This window comes from Mus pahari, chromosome 22 (assembly GCF_900095145.1).
Source record: "Mus pahari chromosome 22, PAHARI_EIJ_v1.1, whole genome shotgun sequence".
NCBI classification, from domain to species: Eukaryota; Metazoa; Chordata; class Mammalia; order Rodentia; family Muridae; genus Mus; species Mus pahari.
In genome coordinates, this window is record NC_034611.1 from 5,961,883 (window position 1) to 5,980,196 (window position 18,314).

General features: G+C 39.1%; 1 protein-coding gene across 2 annotated transcripts in view; it reads right to left on the reverse strand.

Annotated features, from left to right (window-relative positions):
- Nucleotides 1–18,314, reverse strand: part of C22H8orf34 (chromosome 22 C8orf34 homolog) — a 168,107-nt gene that overhangs the window by 7,472 nt on the left and 142,321 nt on the right. For both annotated transcript variants that reach the window (XM_029533318.1, XM_029533319.1), the window contains one exon: nucleotides 6,011–6,183. In XM_029533318.1, coding sequence (XP_029389178.1) covers nucleotides 6,011–6,183 — 173 coding nt within the window. The remainder of the gene's footprint in view (nucleotides 1–6,010; nucleotides 6,184–18,314) is intronic.

Consider the following 18,314-nt stretch of genomic DNA (forward strand, 5'->3'; position numbering starts at 1 on the left):
GACTTGTGTCATGTAGCTCACACCTTTTCACAAAAGAAAGCAGAGGGCTTGCACACAGGAAAATCAGGAGCCAGAAATGCCATTTCTATTTTTATCCCATGAAGTAAGACACAGTTCCATCAGTCCTGAATAAAATGGAGAGTAATATATTTGGGGAAAGAAGAGAAGGTGTAAGACTAAAATTAAGGAGAGTCAGTGTGTGAAAAGAGCAGATGTAAGTGACAGTGACAGTGTGTCTGGAATTTGAGCACTCATGGTTTAGAGAAACTGGACAGTGTGGCAAGTTTGATGATTCCATCTCAGAACAGAAAGGAACTGAATTTCCACAAGGTAAAGTTTTATTAAGAAAGAAAAAGTCAAGAGATCTGGGTCTATACCCTGGTCTCAGTGATGGGCTTTGACAGAATATAGACACAAAGAAGCATGATGGATGAGAAATAGTCAATGCACCAAGGGTTCCAGTTCTAGTTGGGTACCAGAGAGGATGAAATAGACGGCCAGGAGATGCTGAGGATTGAAATACCTGAAACAATACCACAGATTCCAGACAATAATGACAAGATTTAAGAAAATGTAGAGGGGATGAGTGGGGAAAGAATACAATTCAAAAATAGAGGAAAATGAGAGAAAGAAAATGAGAGGTTATGACCGGGGCAGAACAAATGCTCCTGTTTCATCAAGACAGGAAGAGAACAGTGAAATGTGTTCAGGAGAAGACGGATAGAAGGTTACGATAGTTGGCTAATTATTGCTATGAGAAGATGCTGGCTAGATATAAAGAACGTAAACAGCGTGATTTGTGGGACTGAAAGTCAGATGTATCATGGAAAAGGAAAGGGAGATTGCTTCAGAGAGATAACAGAGGCAAGGCTCGTAAGCAGAAATCACACTTGTTTTTCTTCAGCACCATAGCCTGAGAATGGAAGAGGTGGAAAGAAGGTCGAGCTGCGGGCAGCCTGGGAACACAGAGTGGTAGGTGGGATGAGGAGAGCTTTTCCTAAGAACACTGGATATTCTGCACACCATCAGTGGGCTGGACTCTCTTCTTTTTCAGATCTGAAGCTAAAACTCTTAGGGTTTGTGGGCTTTCTAGAAGTCCTTTCCAAAAAAAAAAAAAAAATGGATGAACAGCAAGACATTGAAGAGGACAAAAATTTGACTCAAGACAGGCTGGGACAGCTGCTCCCCAGCTCTGCAGTGGGAGAGGATAAAACCACTATGGGACTTGATTACCTTTTCCTGAAGTAGAGATGAAGATAGGAATAATAATTACAGTTCCACAAGAATGGAGCAGATTAATACTGACAAAGCACATAGCAATATCTCAGAGTCTTCTGTGTAATTCAGCTCTTCAGACTTGGCAGTAACTGCCTTTACCCACTCTTCCATCCATCATCTCTGCCCAAACATTTTTATCTTCTTATGGCCTTAAATTCTGAATTTTGGTGTTATCTCTACCATATGCATTATGGATTTTTCATGTCCAGAAGAGCTCAAACTAGACAGTCTTTGTTTTCCAAAAATTGAATATGAAAAAGTTATCCCGACTTCAACCTATTTTCTTACTGTCTATCCTGATTTACCTCCCATAGAACCACACAGTATGACTTGAATGCATGGCTCTCCCTTGAATAGCAGGGAAAGAGTTCCAGACTTAGTGCATTGAACACCAAAGTCAGTCTGAACGTTAGTGAAATGAAAACTTAATAGAAAGAGAATTTAGCTTCAATTTAAAGTTTATTTCTAAGTTGTAAGATTCCAATCAATTTTATTGAATGTTTACATTTTAATAACAATTCTCATTTAAGAAAACCAGATCTACAATATTTATGGATTTTATTCTTGTTTCAATTAGATGGTTCAGTTTTAAAAGAACTGATCATGTTTTCAAGCTGATTCTACATTAAGATCTATCAAGAAATTTTAAGAAATTTGTTACACAACTATTGCAAAGTCTAATTAGGATGGCTTAGAATAAAATTATGTAGGCTTATTAAACTTGATTTCTGTTTACACTTATATGGTAAATATGTGCTTAGAGTAACTCTAAATGTGCAGCGGGTGCATATGCCTTTCTAATAACCAGCCGGGGAAGACAAAATTAGGAAGCTAAGAACAAACATGAAAAGTCTTTGCTCTTTCCGTAACACACCTCCTTCTTCCTTCTCTCTCTTCTCTCCCTGCCTTCCCTTCTTCCTTTCTCTCCCCTCACCCTCTCCTGATTTATCCCCCTCCTGTTCCCTGTCTTCTTCCCTTCTCACTCTCCTTCTCTCCCATATCTCCCGCCCCTCCTCCTCTTTCTCCCTCCCTTCTCGCCCCTCTCTCCCCCTCTGTCTTTTTTCCCTCTGTCACTGTTCTGATGTTTTCTTTCTTCCATTAACTCTCTTAATTAATAATTTAAGAATCCAGGAAAGAAGAGTCAGGAAAATATCTTTCATCATATTCATATACCAATTTGAATGTAACATCAAAAGGTCCACAGTTGTCTTGAGATCCACCCAGGGACAATTAAGATCCATGATCTTAACGCTGGAGTCTCGGTGTTATGTATTGCTTTACCTGTGCCGTCCTTTCAACTACCTTAACTTTAACCAGTAGTTAGCATTTTAATTGACAGTCATACATGGCATAAGTTGTTGATTTTTTTTATAATGTATTTGAGGTGCATAAAGAAAAACGTTAAGGTACAAAATGTTGTTCATAATAAAAGCTCCAAGAGAATATTTTGGGTAAGTTTCTGGTCATAAGTCTTTTAAGAATTGGTTTAGGGGCTGGAGAGATGACTCAGAGGTTAAGAGCACTGACTGCTCTTCCAGAGGTCCTGAGTTCAATTCCCAGTGACCACATGGTGGCTCACAACCATCTGTAATGGGATCTGATGCACTCTTCTGGTGTGTCTGAAGACAGTGTACTCATATAAATAAAACAAACAAATCAATATTTTTAAAAAACGAATTGGTTTACAATTAAATTCTCTAGTCTCTTGGTGAATGTTACGTATTTGTTGTTTGGCATTAAAAAAAAAGATGTCTATGTGCTTAGTATTACAATAACAGCCACTTACAAATGACTTACTTTCTTCTTTTCTACTAGGAAAGGCCAAGTTAGAGAAATTCCCCCCCACCTAATAGACTCAAAGACTTTTCTTGTGAATTATTTAGCATGGGCACAGCGATAACTCATACTTCCTACAATCACATAACAGATACTTATTAAAAATAGCTATGTGCAGCCTTGGTGAGGGAAACAAATGGCTGAAGTAAAGCTTGAAAATCAACTTTGCTTTCAGTAGTTCAGAATATCATTATGATTAGAATCTCAATGTTTATCATTGATAAATTATAACATGTATTATTACTCTTTAATGACAAAGGCTAATTCTATAATTATGTACTAGAGACTTTAAAACTTTCTCTCCAGTATTTCTTTTTCCCTCAGTTGCTGTGTAAGCCACTGCAGAAATACAGGAACCCTGTTTTCTAATTTCAGTTGGGATAGAAACAGTTTGTAACATATAATATTTCTGGAGTAACTAGGATTTAGTCAAGACATTGTCACCTTTTCAATCCAAGTGTCATCTCAGCTCATATTTTAGGTACAAAGTGAAGTGAAGCTGAGATGGTTTTTCAGGACAGAAGAATAAATATTTGAGAACTGTTTTTATTGACTGAGAAAGAGCTACAACTAGGCTTGAAAATCTCAGAGTAATAAGAGCTCACTGAAGCAAGGAAGAAAATAGAGGCACTAACATCTGCAATAAACAGCTCTGGATTTATTATGAATAAATTAAAGCAAGATAGAAGTTGACATTTCTCCATTTTACATTTAAGAATTAAAGATCTACCAATGAAAAAGTATAAAAGTCTATTGAGTTTCGTGAGTCTAGCATTAGGAACAAAATTACCCACATTGACAGGTGAAATTGATCTGGCATTTCCCAGAAGAGAAATGGACTTTTAGACATGGTCTGCTTCTCCTTTCGGGGCACTTTAACTACTTAAATAATTTAAAGTTATTTTGTGTGGAAATGGAATCAATTTTCTCCAAACCTGAAGCACATTAGTGAGTATTCTGAACTTCTTTCCCTGGAGCCAAGTGGCAGGAGAGAGTCAAAGCCCCTTGAAAGCTATTACATTATAGAAAACACAATTTTCTCTCCTTGAGAAAAAATACTTATTGGTTGACAGGAAATTTAACATAGAAATTACGGAGTTCCTGTGGCTATGTTATACAGAGTAAAAGCCTTTGGTAGGGACGAGCTAATAGCAGTCCTGGGGACCTATGGTCCTGTCAACTTTTCATTCATGAATATTTAAATATACTTCTTTGTGTTTCATAATTCTTGCATCATATAATGATTTTCACCTGGCTTCCTTGACTGACCCTTTTTCTGTTTGAAGTTGTATTTCTTGTGGTGGTCAGACCCCTTAATGGTAATGGTAAATATGCTTTATCTCACATCTCAATGTTTCTCCACCTCAGTACATAGATACTTATGACAGATCTCCTGCCACCATTCTGGGAAATGTAGTCTGAATAAAGTAAAAGTTATACGGAGTGGTAGTTTGAAAGAGGATGCCCCGTAAGCTCATATATTTAAGTGTGTGCTTCCCAATTGGTGGGCTGCTTGGGAGGATTAGGAGGTCTTTGTTGGGGGTGTGTTAGTGAGGGTGGGCTTTGAGGATTGCATGCCTGGTCCAGTTTGTCCCTCTCCCTGCCTGCTGCTTGCAGATTATGGTGTAGCTACTGCTCCAGCCCCAAGCCTGCCTGGCTGCCTGCCACCAGGATCCTGACCATGATGATCATGGACTGACCCTCTGAAACTGTAAGCAAGACATTCATTAAATCAGTAGTTCTCAACCTGTGTCACAGCCATTGTAAAGCACATATTTCTGATGGTCTTTTTTTTTTGGGGGGGGTGGGGTGGGGGGAGGGTTTGAGACAGGGTTTCTCTGTATAGCCCTGCCTGTCCTGGAACTCACTTTGTAGACCAGGCTGGCCTCAAACTCAGAAATCTGCCTGCCTCTGCCTCCAGAGTGCTGGGATTAAAGATGTGCACCACCACGTCCAGCATTTCTGATGGTCTTAGGAACCCCCAACCATAAATTCATTTTGGTTGTTACTTTATAACTGTAATTTCGCTACTGAGCAGTATCACAGCTCCTCAGACCATGGGGAATATGTGCTTTCAGATGGTGAAGACCCACTGGTTGAGTGCTGCTGAATTAAATGCTTTCTGCTAAACGTTGCCATGGTAATGGCGCCCATTCACAGCAGTGGTACAGTAGCTAAGACAGATGTACTTTTAAGGTCCTAAAATCATTATAGTTTATAAATCAAACAACTAAAGTTAAGAAAACACAATAGTTATATTGAACCACAGTTATCATCTGTAAGCTTAAATGACTATTACAAAGACTTTCCTCTTTAGCCCCCTTAACTACAGCTGCCCCTGATTCTTACCCACTGAAGAGGAGCCATCAGGGAGATGGGAACTTAGCTCTCCCTGGCGGTTCCTCTTTCTAGTACCTTCTAGTCTCCCCACCCGACTCTTAACTCCCTGCCTGGTTTTACAGCTGGTCTTTACTTAGAGCTTAGAACCTTGAAATTAGTTCTCCATTTAGTGTTAGTAACAAAGAAATGGAACTTACTTAAATAAGAAGGGAAAAAAATCAAAGCCCAAATCCAGCTGGGATACTCAGAGGAACGGGCTTGCCTAGTATATGTAAAAAGTCCTAGAACTGCTCGAAGAAGGGAGAAAACTTCAGGGAGTTTTTCTTTCTGTAATGTAGTCTCCAGGAAGATCGAACTAGGCTGGGGAATTACTCCCTTCTGATTAGTCTATGTACTTTTAGGAGACACTACGGAATGAAAATCTAATTATTTCTTTTAATCATACGCAAAGTCTAACAATTTTCGTTATGACAGAACAAAATCATGTACTTAGGTTTACTTTCTCTCTCCTGTTTAATGAGCACTCACACGGATTCACGAAGGAGATCCACCTCACCTTCCTGCTGGACTAGAGCTGCTGTCTTCACTTTCCCATGAGTCATTCTTACTCCGTGGAACCGGCGGCTGCAGCATTTCAGCTGCAAGGGGATCAGCATCATTTTCTGCTCTGCCGATCCACTCCCCAATCACACGAGGTCTCAGAAGAGAGGAATTGAAAGCCAGTGTTTCCTGCAGGTACAAAGAGAGAAAAAGCACTGCTTTAGAGTACTCATGCCTGTTAACAGTTAACAGGAAAACAACCTCCAGTGTTTGGGCTCCCTGGAACCAAAATGTCCCTTCCCCTCTCACCATTCCTGCTCTGTACTGCCATCTGTGATCTGGACTAATTCTAATCTGGACCACTGGGATTAAATGTCTGGGAGTGAAATCTTGGATTTGGGTTCTCAGAAGAGTGGGCCGGCATTCTGAATGGAGGGAAGAGAGCCTGCAAGGCACACGGTGTGCAAGGGTGTCGTACCACAGTTGGAAAGCAGAAAGTAATTGCACTGGAAGTAACGAGCTGCAGCTAGGAAACACAACTATGACGATGTACCGGGGGGCACATGTGTTTCTTACACTGTGATTCATTCTGGACTTTCAGGGATGCCATATACACATGAAATAGGTTCAACCAACACAAGTAGATTAGGTTAGCTGAAACCATGTGGTTTCTTTTCATATGCTTGAAATGAGGCAACGCATTCGATTCACCTGTTGGCTATAACCCAAGAAAATCTTGATGGAGAATGTTGAATATCTGTAATTACTAGACATATTTGAAGTAAAAAGAAAAGTCCGGTTAAAAATAAATACCTACATAATCTAATTTTTGTCTGAATCCTCAAGTAGACTTATCTTCACCATTTGATTCATAATTCACTCATCTATTCATTTACTAGATTTTTTAAATGTGCACATAAATTCATAGCATATTTTTATTATATTAAAATTTTTAGTATTTCTGAAATGTCAGCATTTTCATCATCATTTTCAATTTTATTTATTTATATATTTATTTTACATGCTGACTACAGTTTTCCTTCTTTTCTCCCAGCCCCTCCTCCTGCTCTCCTCCCTACCTCTACCCCTAACCCTATTCACCCCTCCTCTGTTTCTCTTCAGAAAAGGGCGGGCCTCCTATGGATATCGGTCAGCTATAGCTATCAGTTTGCAGGAAGACTAGGCACCTCCTCTCATTTTTTTTTTCAAGACAGCATTTCTCTGTGTAGCCCTGGCTGTCCTGGAACTCACTCTGTAGACCAGGCTTGACTCAAACTCAGAAATCTGCCTGCCTCTGCCTCCTAAGTGCCAGATGGACCTCACTTGGGTCCCAGATCTGCATGGAATGGGTCTCTGGTTGCAGGCGAGCAAGGATTTGGTGAATGAGAGATGACAAACAAATACAGACACAGGGAGTGTGTTATCTGAATGCAATTTGTCAAGTTGAGCATCAGACTATTTATACAGAAGAAAATAGGGAAGTTACACAAAACAGAAGAATGCAAACATGGAAGGACTGGCAGGAACCAACTGGGATAGAATTCAATGTTATCAGCTGGGATCAAAAACAGCTCCACCTAAAGTCAGCTTAAACTTAGTAGCCGGGGGCAAGGGCTTCATGCCCTTGCCATAGTTCCTATAGTCCACCTTCCCCCTAGGCCTTTGTAAATACTTGTGTATGGGTGTAACTCAGCTATCTATGGTTCTAAGTATCTACCCTGGTTCCTCTTTAGATCACAAACTTCCTTCTTCCTAGAGAATGGTAAATTCCTGTGTAGGGCAAGTGACTTAGCTACCTAAACCCAGGGTCAGCTCAAGGACTGACTGCCTAGGATCTAACTTGGCTGTGTATTAAGGGAAAGCACATGGATCTGTTTTCCAACTAAAGCAAGGACATTGGAGCATTCATTATACAGGATGCCACGATACCAGGAGACTAAGTTTCCGTGAACTTTCTGCCTCAGGACAGCGCCCAGGTTTGGGGGGGGGGGGCTGTTGCGCTTGTCACGACTGGAGAGAATGTAGCACCTAAGCAGGGATTAAAGGCATGAGCCACCACTGCCCGTCCTACCTCCTCTCATTTTAAGGCTGGACAAGGTGACCCAGTGGGAGGAAAAGGGTCCCAAAAGCAGCCAACAGAGTCAGAGACAGCCCCTGCACCTGCTGTTAGGAGTCCCACAAAACGATCAACCTACACTACTGTAACATATATGAAGAGGGACTAAATCAGTCCCATGCAAGCTTCCTGGTTGTTGGTTCAGTCTCTGTGAGCCCCCATGAGTCCAGCTTAGCTGATTCTGTGGGTTTTCTTGCGGTAGCTTTGACCTCTCTAGCTCCTAAGATCCACTTTTACCTCTTCTGTAGGATTCCTTAAACTTGACCTAACATGGCAGTGGGTCTGTGCATCTGCTCCCATCAGTTGCTGGATGAAGCCTCTCCGAAGACAATTAGACTAGGTACCAAAGTATGAGTATAGTAGAATATAAATAAGATTCACTTCCACACATATACATACGCAAACACACACACACACACACACACACACACACACACACACACACACTCTTTGTGTTTGGGTCTATCCTGGGTTTCTGGGCTATCCAGCTTCTAGTTCCGGGCTCTCCAGATATCAGGGGTCGGCTCCCTCTCATTCCCTAAGTGGATATTAGCTGTAAAGCAAGGAATAACCATGCTACAATCCATAGACCAATAGAAGCTAAATACAAAGGGGTGTGTCTGAATCCCACTGTGAAAGGGAAATAGAATAGACATCTCAGGTAGATAGGAGGGGTCTGGGTGAGGGGTAGGCACATGAACAGGAGGGATCAGGTGTAGAAAGACAGAAGAAGAGAGTACTGGGAGAGACAACTGCAGTCTAAGTAGTGGTTGCAATAGAAACTCCCAGGAATCTATGAGGGTGACCCTAGCTAAGACTCCAAGCAATGGAGGATATGAAGCCTGAACATGCCATGCCTTATAACCAGGCAAGACTTCTACTGGAGGAACTGGGACACCAACCTAGCCACAAAACTTTCAACCTACAATTTGTCCTGCCTGCATGATATCCTGGGGTAAAGATTGCACAGACATTTTGGGGTGGACAACGAAGCTCTGAGCCAGCACAAGACCAATTTACTATTATTTATTAAGGCACAGTGTGTACTAAGAGCTGACTACTGTGCTGGGAAAATCTATAGCAAGAAGAAACAGCTTTTAATAATGGTTTTATCTAAAAGGAGAGGGAGGTTATTTAAATATATTGGTTTGTCGTTCCCTTATCTTTTCACTATTCCTTGACAAATATGCACTTGTCTAGTCATGTTTGAAATATCTTGATTTGAGAAACACATTCTGCTTAAAGCTCCTTTACAGAAAACTTTTACTATTAGAAAATTTTTGAATAATTATTCAAAAATTCAGTCCTGGCGTTTGGTGTCTTTATAATTCACAAAATTCTATTGAAATGTAATGCAGTACACAATGTATACATTTAAATATCTGAATGTAATAAACACACAATATTTAAGACAACAACATGTAAAAGCTTAGATACTTATATAAAGATTAAGGCCACATCAAATGTGACTTAGAATATATTTCAAGGATATTTCTCTGAGTTACAGGGAAAACCTGGATATTTAATTAAATGTTATTAATTAATTTTATTTACACAATGAAACAGAATAGGCACATATTTTCATTGCTCTCAGCTCACAGGAGCATGCAAACTGGTAAAAAGAAAATGCTAAAGAAAAGCAAGTGGCTGCAGGGACTGTGAAGGAAAAGATGAAACAGGACTTAAAATTTGGCAAGATCCAAATTCTGAGCACATCAGAGATTCAGAAGAACCCTTGGTGGCTTGCTGGGAAGTTAAATGAAGTGGTAGCTGCCACCACTGTAGGGAAGAGGAACACACAGAGGGTATAAATGACTTAAGGTTTGCGATGGTTAGGTCCAACTGGAACAGAAATTTAGTGAGAAATAGCTGACCATAAGGCAGCAGGGGAAATGCACAGGGTCAGGGCAACTGGTGAGCCACTGTTTTACATGATTCAAAACAAGACTCCACCACTTGTACTTTTCTGAATGCACAAAGCCTTTCTGTGTTGGTACCTATGAAAAAATGGAAAAAACAAATACTACTTCTTTAACAAATATTTTGTCATTGAAAATTCTTGAACTTAAACTTAGTCTGTTCACATTCAATTGATTGAAGAAGCAGACTTTTGTTTTATGCATTTTATTTACATTGGATTAAGCTCAATAAACATTTCTGTGTATATATCTTTTTGAAAGTATTTTAATAAAGTGAAATATTCTTAATAGTACAAAAATCATACCGCAGTAAATAACAATTAAATATTTTTACACACATACACACATGTACATACACACAAAGGTGTGTGTATATGGGTGTGTGTGTGTGTGTGTGTGTGTGTGTGTGTGTGTGTGTGTGACTGTGTAATACTGGCTGTCATGGAACTGAAACTCACTATGTAGACCATGTTGATCCACCTACCTCTGCCTCCCACCTAGTGGAATTATAGGCATGAGCCACCACATCCAATTAAATTGTATGCTAATAACACAAGATCTTTTGAAACCTTTTTTTAAGTTCATAGATAAACATTTTATTTAAAGATGGAAAGATAAATTTGTAAATGTGAATTGTTTAGAAACATAAAACCACAGGGCCCTCTGTCCTCTCCCCAATTTCCATAGAGTTCTGATTAGAACGGGAGGAAATGAAAGGTATCCAGTAAGACTATGAAGTAAGATGCAGAATCCTGTACTTAGCTACATTCAATAGCAAATGCATGCCTAGCCAGAAAGCCCCCACAGCTCACAGATGTACTTGGCTTTGCCCATTAGCAAGAAGCACATATATCCAGGAAGTAGCTGTTTCATCCATACCTACACTTTCCAGGAACATGCTGTCCACCATCCAATCCACAATCAATTCAACCGTCATTACAAGCTGGGCTCTTGCCAGGCTTGGGATGTTAAATGTCCCCAAAAGTTTCTGTGATGGAGACTGTCTCCAGCCTGTGGTGGGAGAGAAGGGTCTATTGGAGGGCTTTGGTTCCTGGGAGGACGCTCTGGAAGTAGACACTGAAGCGTTCATCTTCTCTCTTAATTTGTTCTGAGACACCATGAAGGACACTGTTCACTCTACTGTGTGCCCTCCATCAGTCTACAAGCGGAAGTAATGGGCACTAAGTGACCAACAACTAAAATCTTCTGATTCTGCAGCCAAAGTAAACAATGGATGTCCAAATAGTCCAAGAACTGTAACTTCTTGACATCTGTTTTCTGACTTATGACTAGAACAGGAAATGAAAGGAATCCAGTATGAAATAGAAAGCAGAATCCTGTAATAGGTCTGAGTGATTTCCTCACTCATCAGGTGACAGTGATCAAGATGGGGATTAGTGTGGCTTCAAGATACATTTTAAAAGGATTAATTCTATTATTATACTGTTATAACAACAATTAAAAAATTCCACTAAAACTGGTATTGAGCTAATGAGGAGAGAGAGAGAGAGAGAGAGAGAGAGAGAGAGAGAGAGAGAGAGAGAGAGAGAGAATTAGAGATTCTTTTGAGAGGAGATTTTTTTCAATTTTTTATTAGATTATTTTCTTCATTTACATTGCAAATGCTACCCCGAAAGTTCCCTATACCCTCCCCCCACCCTGTTCCCCTACCCACCCACTCCCACTTCTTGGCCCTGGCATTCCCCTGTACTAGGGCATATAAAGTTTGCAAGACCAAGGGACCTCTCTTCCCAGTGATAGACGAATGGGCCATCTTCTGCTACATATGCAGCTAGAGACATGAGCTCAGGGGGTACTGGTTAGTTCACATTGTTGTTCCACCTATAGGGTTGCAGACCCCTTCGGCTCCTTGGATACTTTCTCTAGCTCCTCCACTGGGGGGACCCTGTGTTCCAACCAATAGATGACTGTGAACATCCACTTCTGTATTTGCCAGGCACTGGCATAACCTCACACAAGACAGCTATATCAGGGTCCTTACAACAAAATCTTGCTGGCATGTGTAGTAGTGTCTGTTTGGTTCCACCTCACACCACTCAGAATGGCTAAGATCAAAAATTCAGGTGACAGCAGGTGGTAGCGAGGATGTGGAGAAAGAGGAATAATCCTCCATTGCTGGTGGGATTGCAAGCTTATACAACCACTTTGGAAATAAGTCTGGCAGTTCCTCAGAAAATTGGACATAGTAATAGTGCAAGATCCAGCAATACCTCTCCTGGGCATATACTCAGAAGATGTACCAACTGGTAATAAGGAGACATGCTTCACTATGTTCATAGCAGCCTCATTTATAATAGCCAGAAGCTGGAAAGAACCCAGATCTCCCTCAACAGAGGAATGGATACAGAAAATGTGGCACATTTACACAATGGAGTACTACTCAGCTATTAAAAACAATGAATTTATGAGATTCCTGGGCAAATGGATGTATCTGGAGGATATCATCCTTAGTGAGGTAACACAATCACAAAAGAACTCACTTGATATGCACTCACTGTTAAGTGGATATTACCCCAGAAACGTAGAATACCCAAGATAAAATTTGCAAAACACAAGAAAATCAAGAAGAAGGAAGACCAATGTGTGGATACTTCATTCCTCCTTAGAATAGGGAACAAAATACCCATGGAAGGAGTTACAGAGACAAAGTTTGGAGAGAGGAGATTTTATTGACTCATCATTAATGTGAAGACAAGTAGTGAGCAGAGAAGTGGACACTAGTCTGGAGAAAAACAATGAGAAGTTTAAGCTACTTTTGTTGTTTTAACTTAGTAAAACATGGGACAGAGGCAAATCAGTGAGTAGAGTTTATTCCATGGTGGAGTTTTGGATAACCAAGAAAAGGAGAGCCATGGAAAGCAGAAGTGATAATTTTGGGAATTGTAAGCTTGAAGTTCAGTGATGTGTCTGCAGGCACAGTCTCTCTGTGTAGGAGATTAACAAGGATGGAAGTATCATGGGGTACTGAGACTGGGGAATAATGGCCCTCATAGAGTATGGAATAAGTTCTCATAGAAAATCCATTCAATGTTTGAGTTGATCACAACCTAAAGCACATATGTGTTAATGGGATTTACTTTTGCACACACATTTTTTTTCTCTAAAACTGTGCCATATATTCACTGAAGAAACAAAACAAAACAAAACAGAAAAACATATAACATCCTGTTTTATCTTCACCCCGTTAAGCTGTCATATGAAAATACAAAGGAAAATCACTTTTATTATTTGTTTCAGAACATATTTTCTCAAATGCTATGGCTGTCAAGTTTCATTACTATGTTTTAGCTCTTCTGTTTGCATATGCTTTTTTATAAATGGAATACCAGAACCCATGCTGGCTTTGGTTTATACCACACTGAGATGGTTCATTCTGGGGAGTTATTTGAAAATAAATATGCCACTCATTCTGATTGCCATTCATTTACATTTATAGGGTACAGATTTGCCTTGTCTAACTGAATGCAATTTACAACTGTAGGAGTAAGGGGAAGTCTGAAGACACACAACAAAATTAATGAGGGAGGAGGATCAATTCTCAAAACTCAGATCTGATCCCTTACACAATTTGCTCATAGACATTCTGCAAAGGACTGAACTGTGTGCTGTTGTACACTTAGTATTTGTGTGTGTGTGTACAATAGCAACCTTCTCAGTGTCAACTTCCCTTGTTTAAGTCACTTCCAGTCCACTCCCCCTATTCATTTTGTCTGATTCAGACTTTTATTACCTCCTTATTTTTATTTACTCCTTATCTATCATCTATCTATCTATATCTATCTATATCTATATCTATATCTATCTATCTATCTATCTATCTATCTATCTATCTATCTATCTATCTATCTATCTATCTATCTATCTAATGAAACAGTATTTCCCCAGATGCCCTGACTGGCCTGGAATTTGTCATGCACAGCAAGCTGGCTTCAAACTCAGACATACCTCTGCCCTCCACCTACTGCCCTCTGCTTCTACTCTCTGCCTCTATGTATCTGGCTTAAAAGCCTGAACCATTATGCTCATCTTAACTGCTTCTTTCAAGTTATCTCATACCATAAAGTATCACTTTCTTCTCTGGTGATCTCCAGCTTTCTTGTGCATATTTTGTTATAGTTCGTCCTAGACCAACAAATACCCTAACTCTACCTACATGAATAACTGTTACAGCTGTTAAAACCCATGTCTGTATTTTATTTATTCATGTAGACTGGGTTTTCCAACAATTCTCTTTTCCAAATATCCAACAATACTAGATGAACTTGTGCAAGATGATTTTGAAATGCAAAAGTCATAGAAAGGAGGTGCTGGTAGAGCATCTGCATTAGGCTCTTCCAGAGCCACCGAGGAACCAACAAACTTAGAGTTTAACAGTTGCAAGTGTGGGGGATCAATTTGAATGACCCCAGTCTTTAATCTCTCGATGTCCCTGTCTTGTATCATGTGGCTTTTGAGTCTCTCACACAAGGGTAAGGTATATTTACTTCCCTTCCACATATGACTTACTCAGACCAATGATGAGGACAGAAATAATTGTATCAGATACAAGCAAGCTTAGCCTCACAGAGACCTTTTCTGCCCCATTTGAAGCCCTATATGAGAAAGACAACCCTATGGTAGATACTCCAGGGTTCTCAGGAGATGCCTGACCAGTTCAGATTCCCCTCAGGAAAACCCATGTTATATAATTCGACAGACACAGGAGATACTCTCCTGACACATGAAGAAGTTCAACCATACTTTCTTGAATGATTCCAAGCAGAAACCAGTACAAACTAGCTTAATTCAAAAGAAACAAGGGAGATAAATGTTATTCAACCACCAAGTCATGTTGAAAATTGTTACCTACAGCCAATTAAGATGTAGTACTACTAAATATAAGATTCACTTGGCATTGGGATTTTGTGGCAGGCGGAGTCTTTGGAAATGGTAAGAAAATTTTAAGAGGCTGAGAAAATGAACTATAGTGGTATTCAGATACTTGGTGAAAGTGTCAGTCGGTAAGGTAGAAATTGTATCTAATAGATTTTCATAATTGAGTATAGAAATATTTAGGAGTAATATTGTAAATCTCAGCAATTTATGTTTAATCCCATACAAGTTCTTTCAAGAAGATAAACAGAGAAAATAACAGGCTAATTTGCAAGGCAAGTTTCAAGAAAACACTGAGTGTTGCCAAACTTATTACCACCAGCATATCCAGATGTCCATAGATTAACTATAGTTCTCACCAAATGTTCAATATAGGTCCTTTAGATAAAACAAAGCCTGACAGTAAAGAAATACCAAGAATATGACTATAATCCACCCTTTAAAAAACTCTGAAAGGCAGACCTTGGACACTGGCTCCCCTCCATTCCTGCAACACCCAGACTATCAGGAGCTCTGATACAACAGGATCTCAGAAGCTTGGTCACACCAGGATTTCAGGATACCAGATGAATCTTGACTCACAGGAGCTCTGACAAATCCAGGGTTGCAGTATCACAGGACTCCAGTATCACAGTAACAAAAAGACATTTGGACTCTGAGGAGTTCTGACAAAACCAGGATTACAGGATGTACAGGCTCTAGTTGGAGACAGTAAGAGGAGGTAGCAGAAGAGATAATCAGATGGTGAGAGGCAAGTACAAGAACATAAGCAATAGAAAACAAGGCTACTTGGCATCATCAGAACTAAGTTCTCCCACCATAGCAAGTCCTGGATACCCCATCATACTGAAAAAGCAAGATTCAGATTTAAAATCACTTCTATGATGATGATAGGGAACAAACTTTAAGAAGGACATAACTAACTTTAAAAAAATACAGGAGAACACAGGTAAACAGGTAGTATCCCTCAAAGAAGAACAAGAAAACACAGCCAAACAGGTGAAGGAATTGAACCAAAGCATCCAGGATCTAAAAATGGAAATAGAAACAATAAAGAAATCACAAAGGGAGACAATCCTGAAGATAGAAAACATAGGACAGAAATCAGGAGTCACAGATGTAAGCATCACGAACAAAATATAAGAGATAGAAGAGAGAATCTCAGGTGCAGAAGATACCATAGAAAACACTAACACAACAGTCAAATAAAATGGAAAATTCAAAAAGATCTTAACCCCAAATATCCATGAAATCCAGGACACAATGACAAGACCAGACCTAAGGATAATAGGTATAATGGAAAGTGAAGATTCCCAAATTAACGGGTCAGAAAATATCTTTAACAAAATTATAGAAGAAAACTTCCCTAACCTAAAGAAAGAGATGCTCATGGACATACAAGAAGTCTATAGAACTCCAAATAGTTTGGCCCAGAAAAGAAATTTTTTCTGTCATATAATAATCAAAATACCAAATGCACAAAAAAAAAGAATATTAAAATCAGTAAGGGAAAAAGGTCAAGTAACATATAAAGGCAGACCTATCAGAATTACACCAGACTTCTCATCAGAGACTATAAAAGCCAGAAGATGCTGGGCCGATGTCATACAGACACTTAAGAGAATACAAATGCCAGTCTAGGATACTATTGCCAGAAAACCTCTCAATTACCATAGATGGAGAAACCAAGACATTTCATGGCAAACACAATTTTACACAATTTCTTTCTACAAATCCAGGCCTACAAAGGATAATAGATGGAAAATTTCAAAACAAGGAGGAAAACTACATCCTAGAAAAAGCAAGATATTAATCTTTAAACAAACCCAAGAGAAGATAGCCACACAAACATAACATAATTACATAATTACACCTCTAACAACAAAAAATAACAGGAAGCAACAATCATTATTCCTTAATATCTCTTAACATGAGTGGACTCATTTACCAAACAAAAAGACATAGACTAACAGACTGGGTATATAAACAGGACCCAGCATTTTGTTGCATACAGGAAACATACCTCAGTCACATAGACAAACACTATCTCAGAGTAAAAGGCTAAAAAAAAAACTTTCCAAGCAAATTGTCCCAAAAAAACAAGCTGTAGTAGCCACTCTCATATCAAGTAAAATTGACTTTCAACCAAAAGTTATTTTAAAAGATAATAAAGAACACTACTTATCAAATGAAAAATATGCCAAGATGAGCTCTCATTTCTGAACATCTATGCTCCAAATGCAAGGGCACCCACATTCATAAAAGAAACTTTATTAAAGTTCAAAGTACACATTGCGTGTCACACAATAATAGTGAGCAACTTCAACACCCCACTCTCAGCAATGAATGAACAGTTTATAGAAAACAAACTAAACAGACAGAGTGAAAATAACAGAAGTTATTAAACAAATGGATATAACAAATATCTATAGAACATTTCATCCTAAAACAAAAGAATATACGTTCTTCTCAATACCTCATGGTATCTTCTCCAATACTGACCATATAGTGGGTCACAAAACAGACCTCAACAAATAGAAGAAGATTTAAATAATTCTATGCATCCTATCAGATCACCATGGACTTAGGTTGGTTTTCAATAATACCAAAGATAATGGAAAGCCCATATGACTCTCTACTCAATGATAACTTGGTCAAAGACGAAATAAAAAAAATAAAGACTTTTTAGAATTTAATGAAAATGAAGGCACAGCATACTAAAAGTTATGGGATACAATGACAACAGTGCTAAGAGGAAAACTCATAGATCTAAGTGCTTCCAAAACGAAACTGGAAAGAGCATACACTAACAGACAACACACCTGAAAGCTCAGAACAAGAAGAAGCAAAACACGTAAGAGTAGTAGGCAGCAGGAAATAATCAAGCTCAGGACTGAAATCAACCACGTAGAAACAGAAAGAACTACACAAGGATTCACCACAACCAGTAGCTGATTCTTTGAGAAAATCAACACAATAAACTCTTAGCCAGACTAAACAGAGTGTAAAGAGACAGCATCAAAATTAACAAAATCAGAAATGAAAAGGGATAGATAACAAAAGAAACAGAGGAAATTCCAAAAATTATTGGATCCTATTATGGAAGCCTATACTCAACAAAACTGGAAATTCTGGATTAAATGGACAATTTTCTAGACAGATACCAGTATCAAAGTTATATTGGGATCAGGTAAACCATCTAAATAGTCCCATAACCCCTAAAGAAATAGCAACAGTCATTAAAAGTCTCCCAATCAAAAAAACAAAAGCCTGTGATAGAGGACTAATATCCAATATATACAAAGAGCTCAAGAAGCTGAATTCCAGAAATTCAAATAACCCCATTAAGAAATGGGGTACAGAACTAAACAAAGAATTCTCAACTGAGGAAT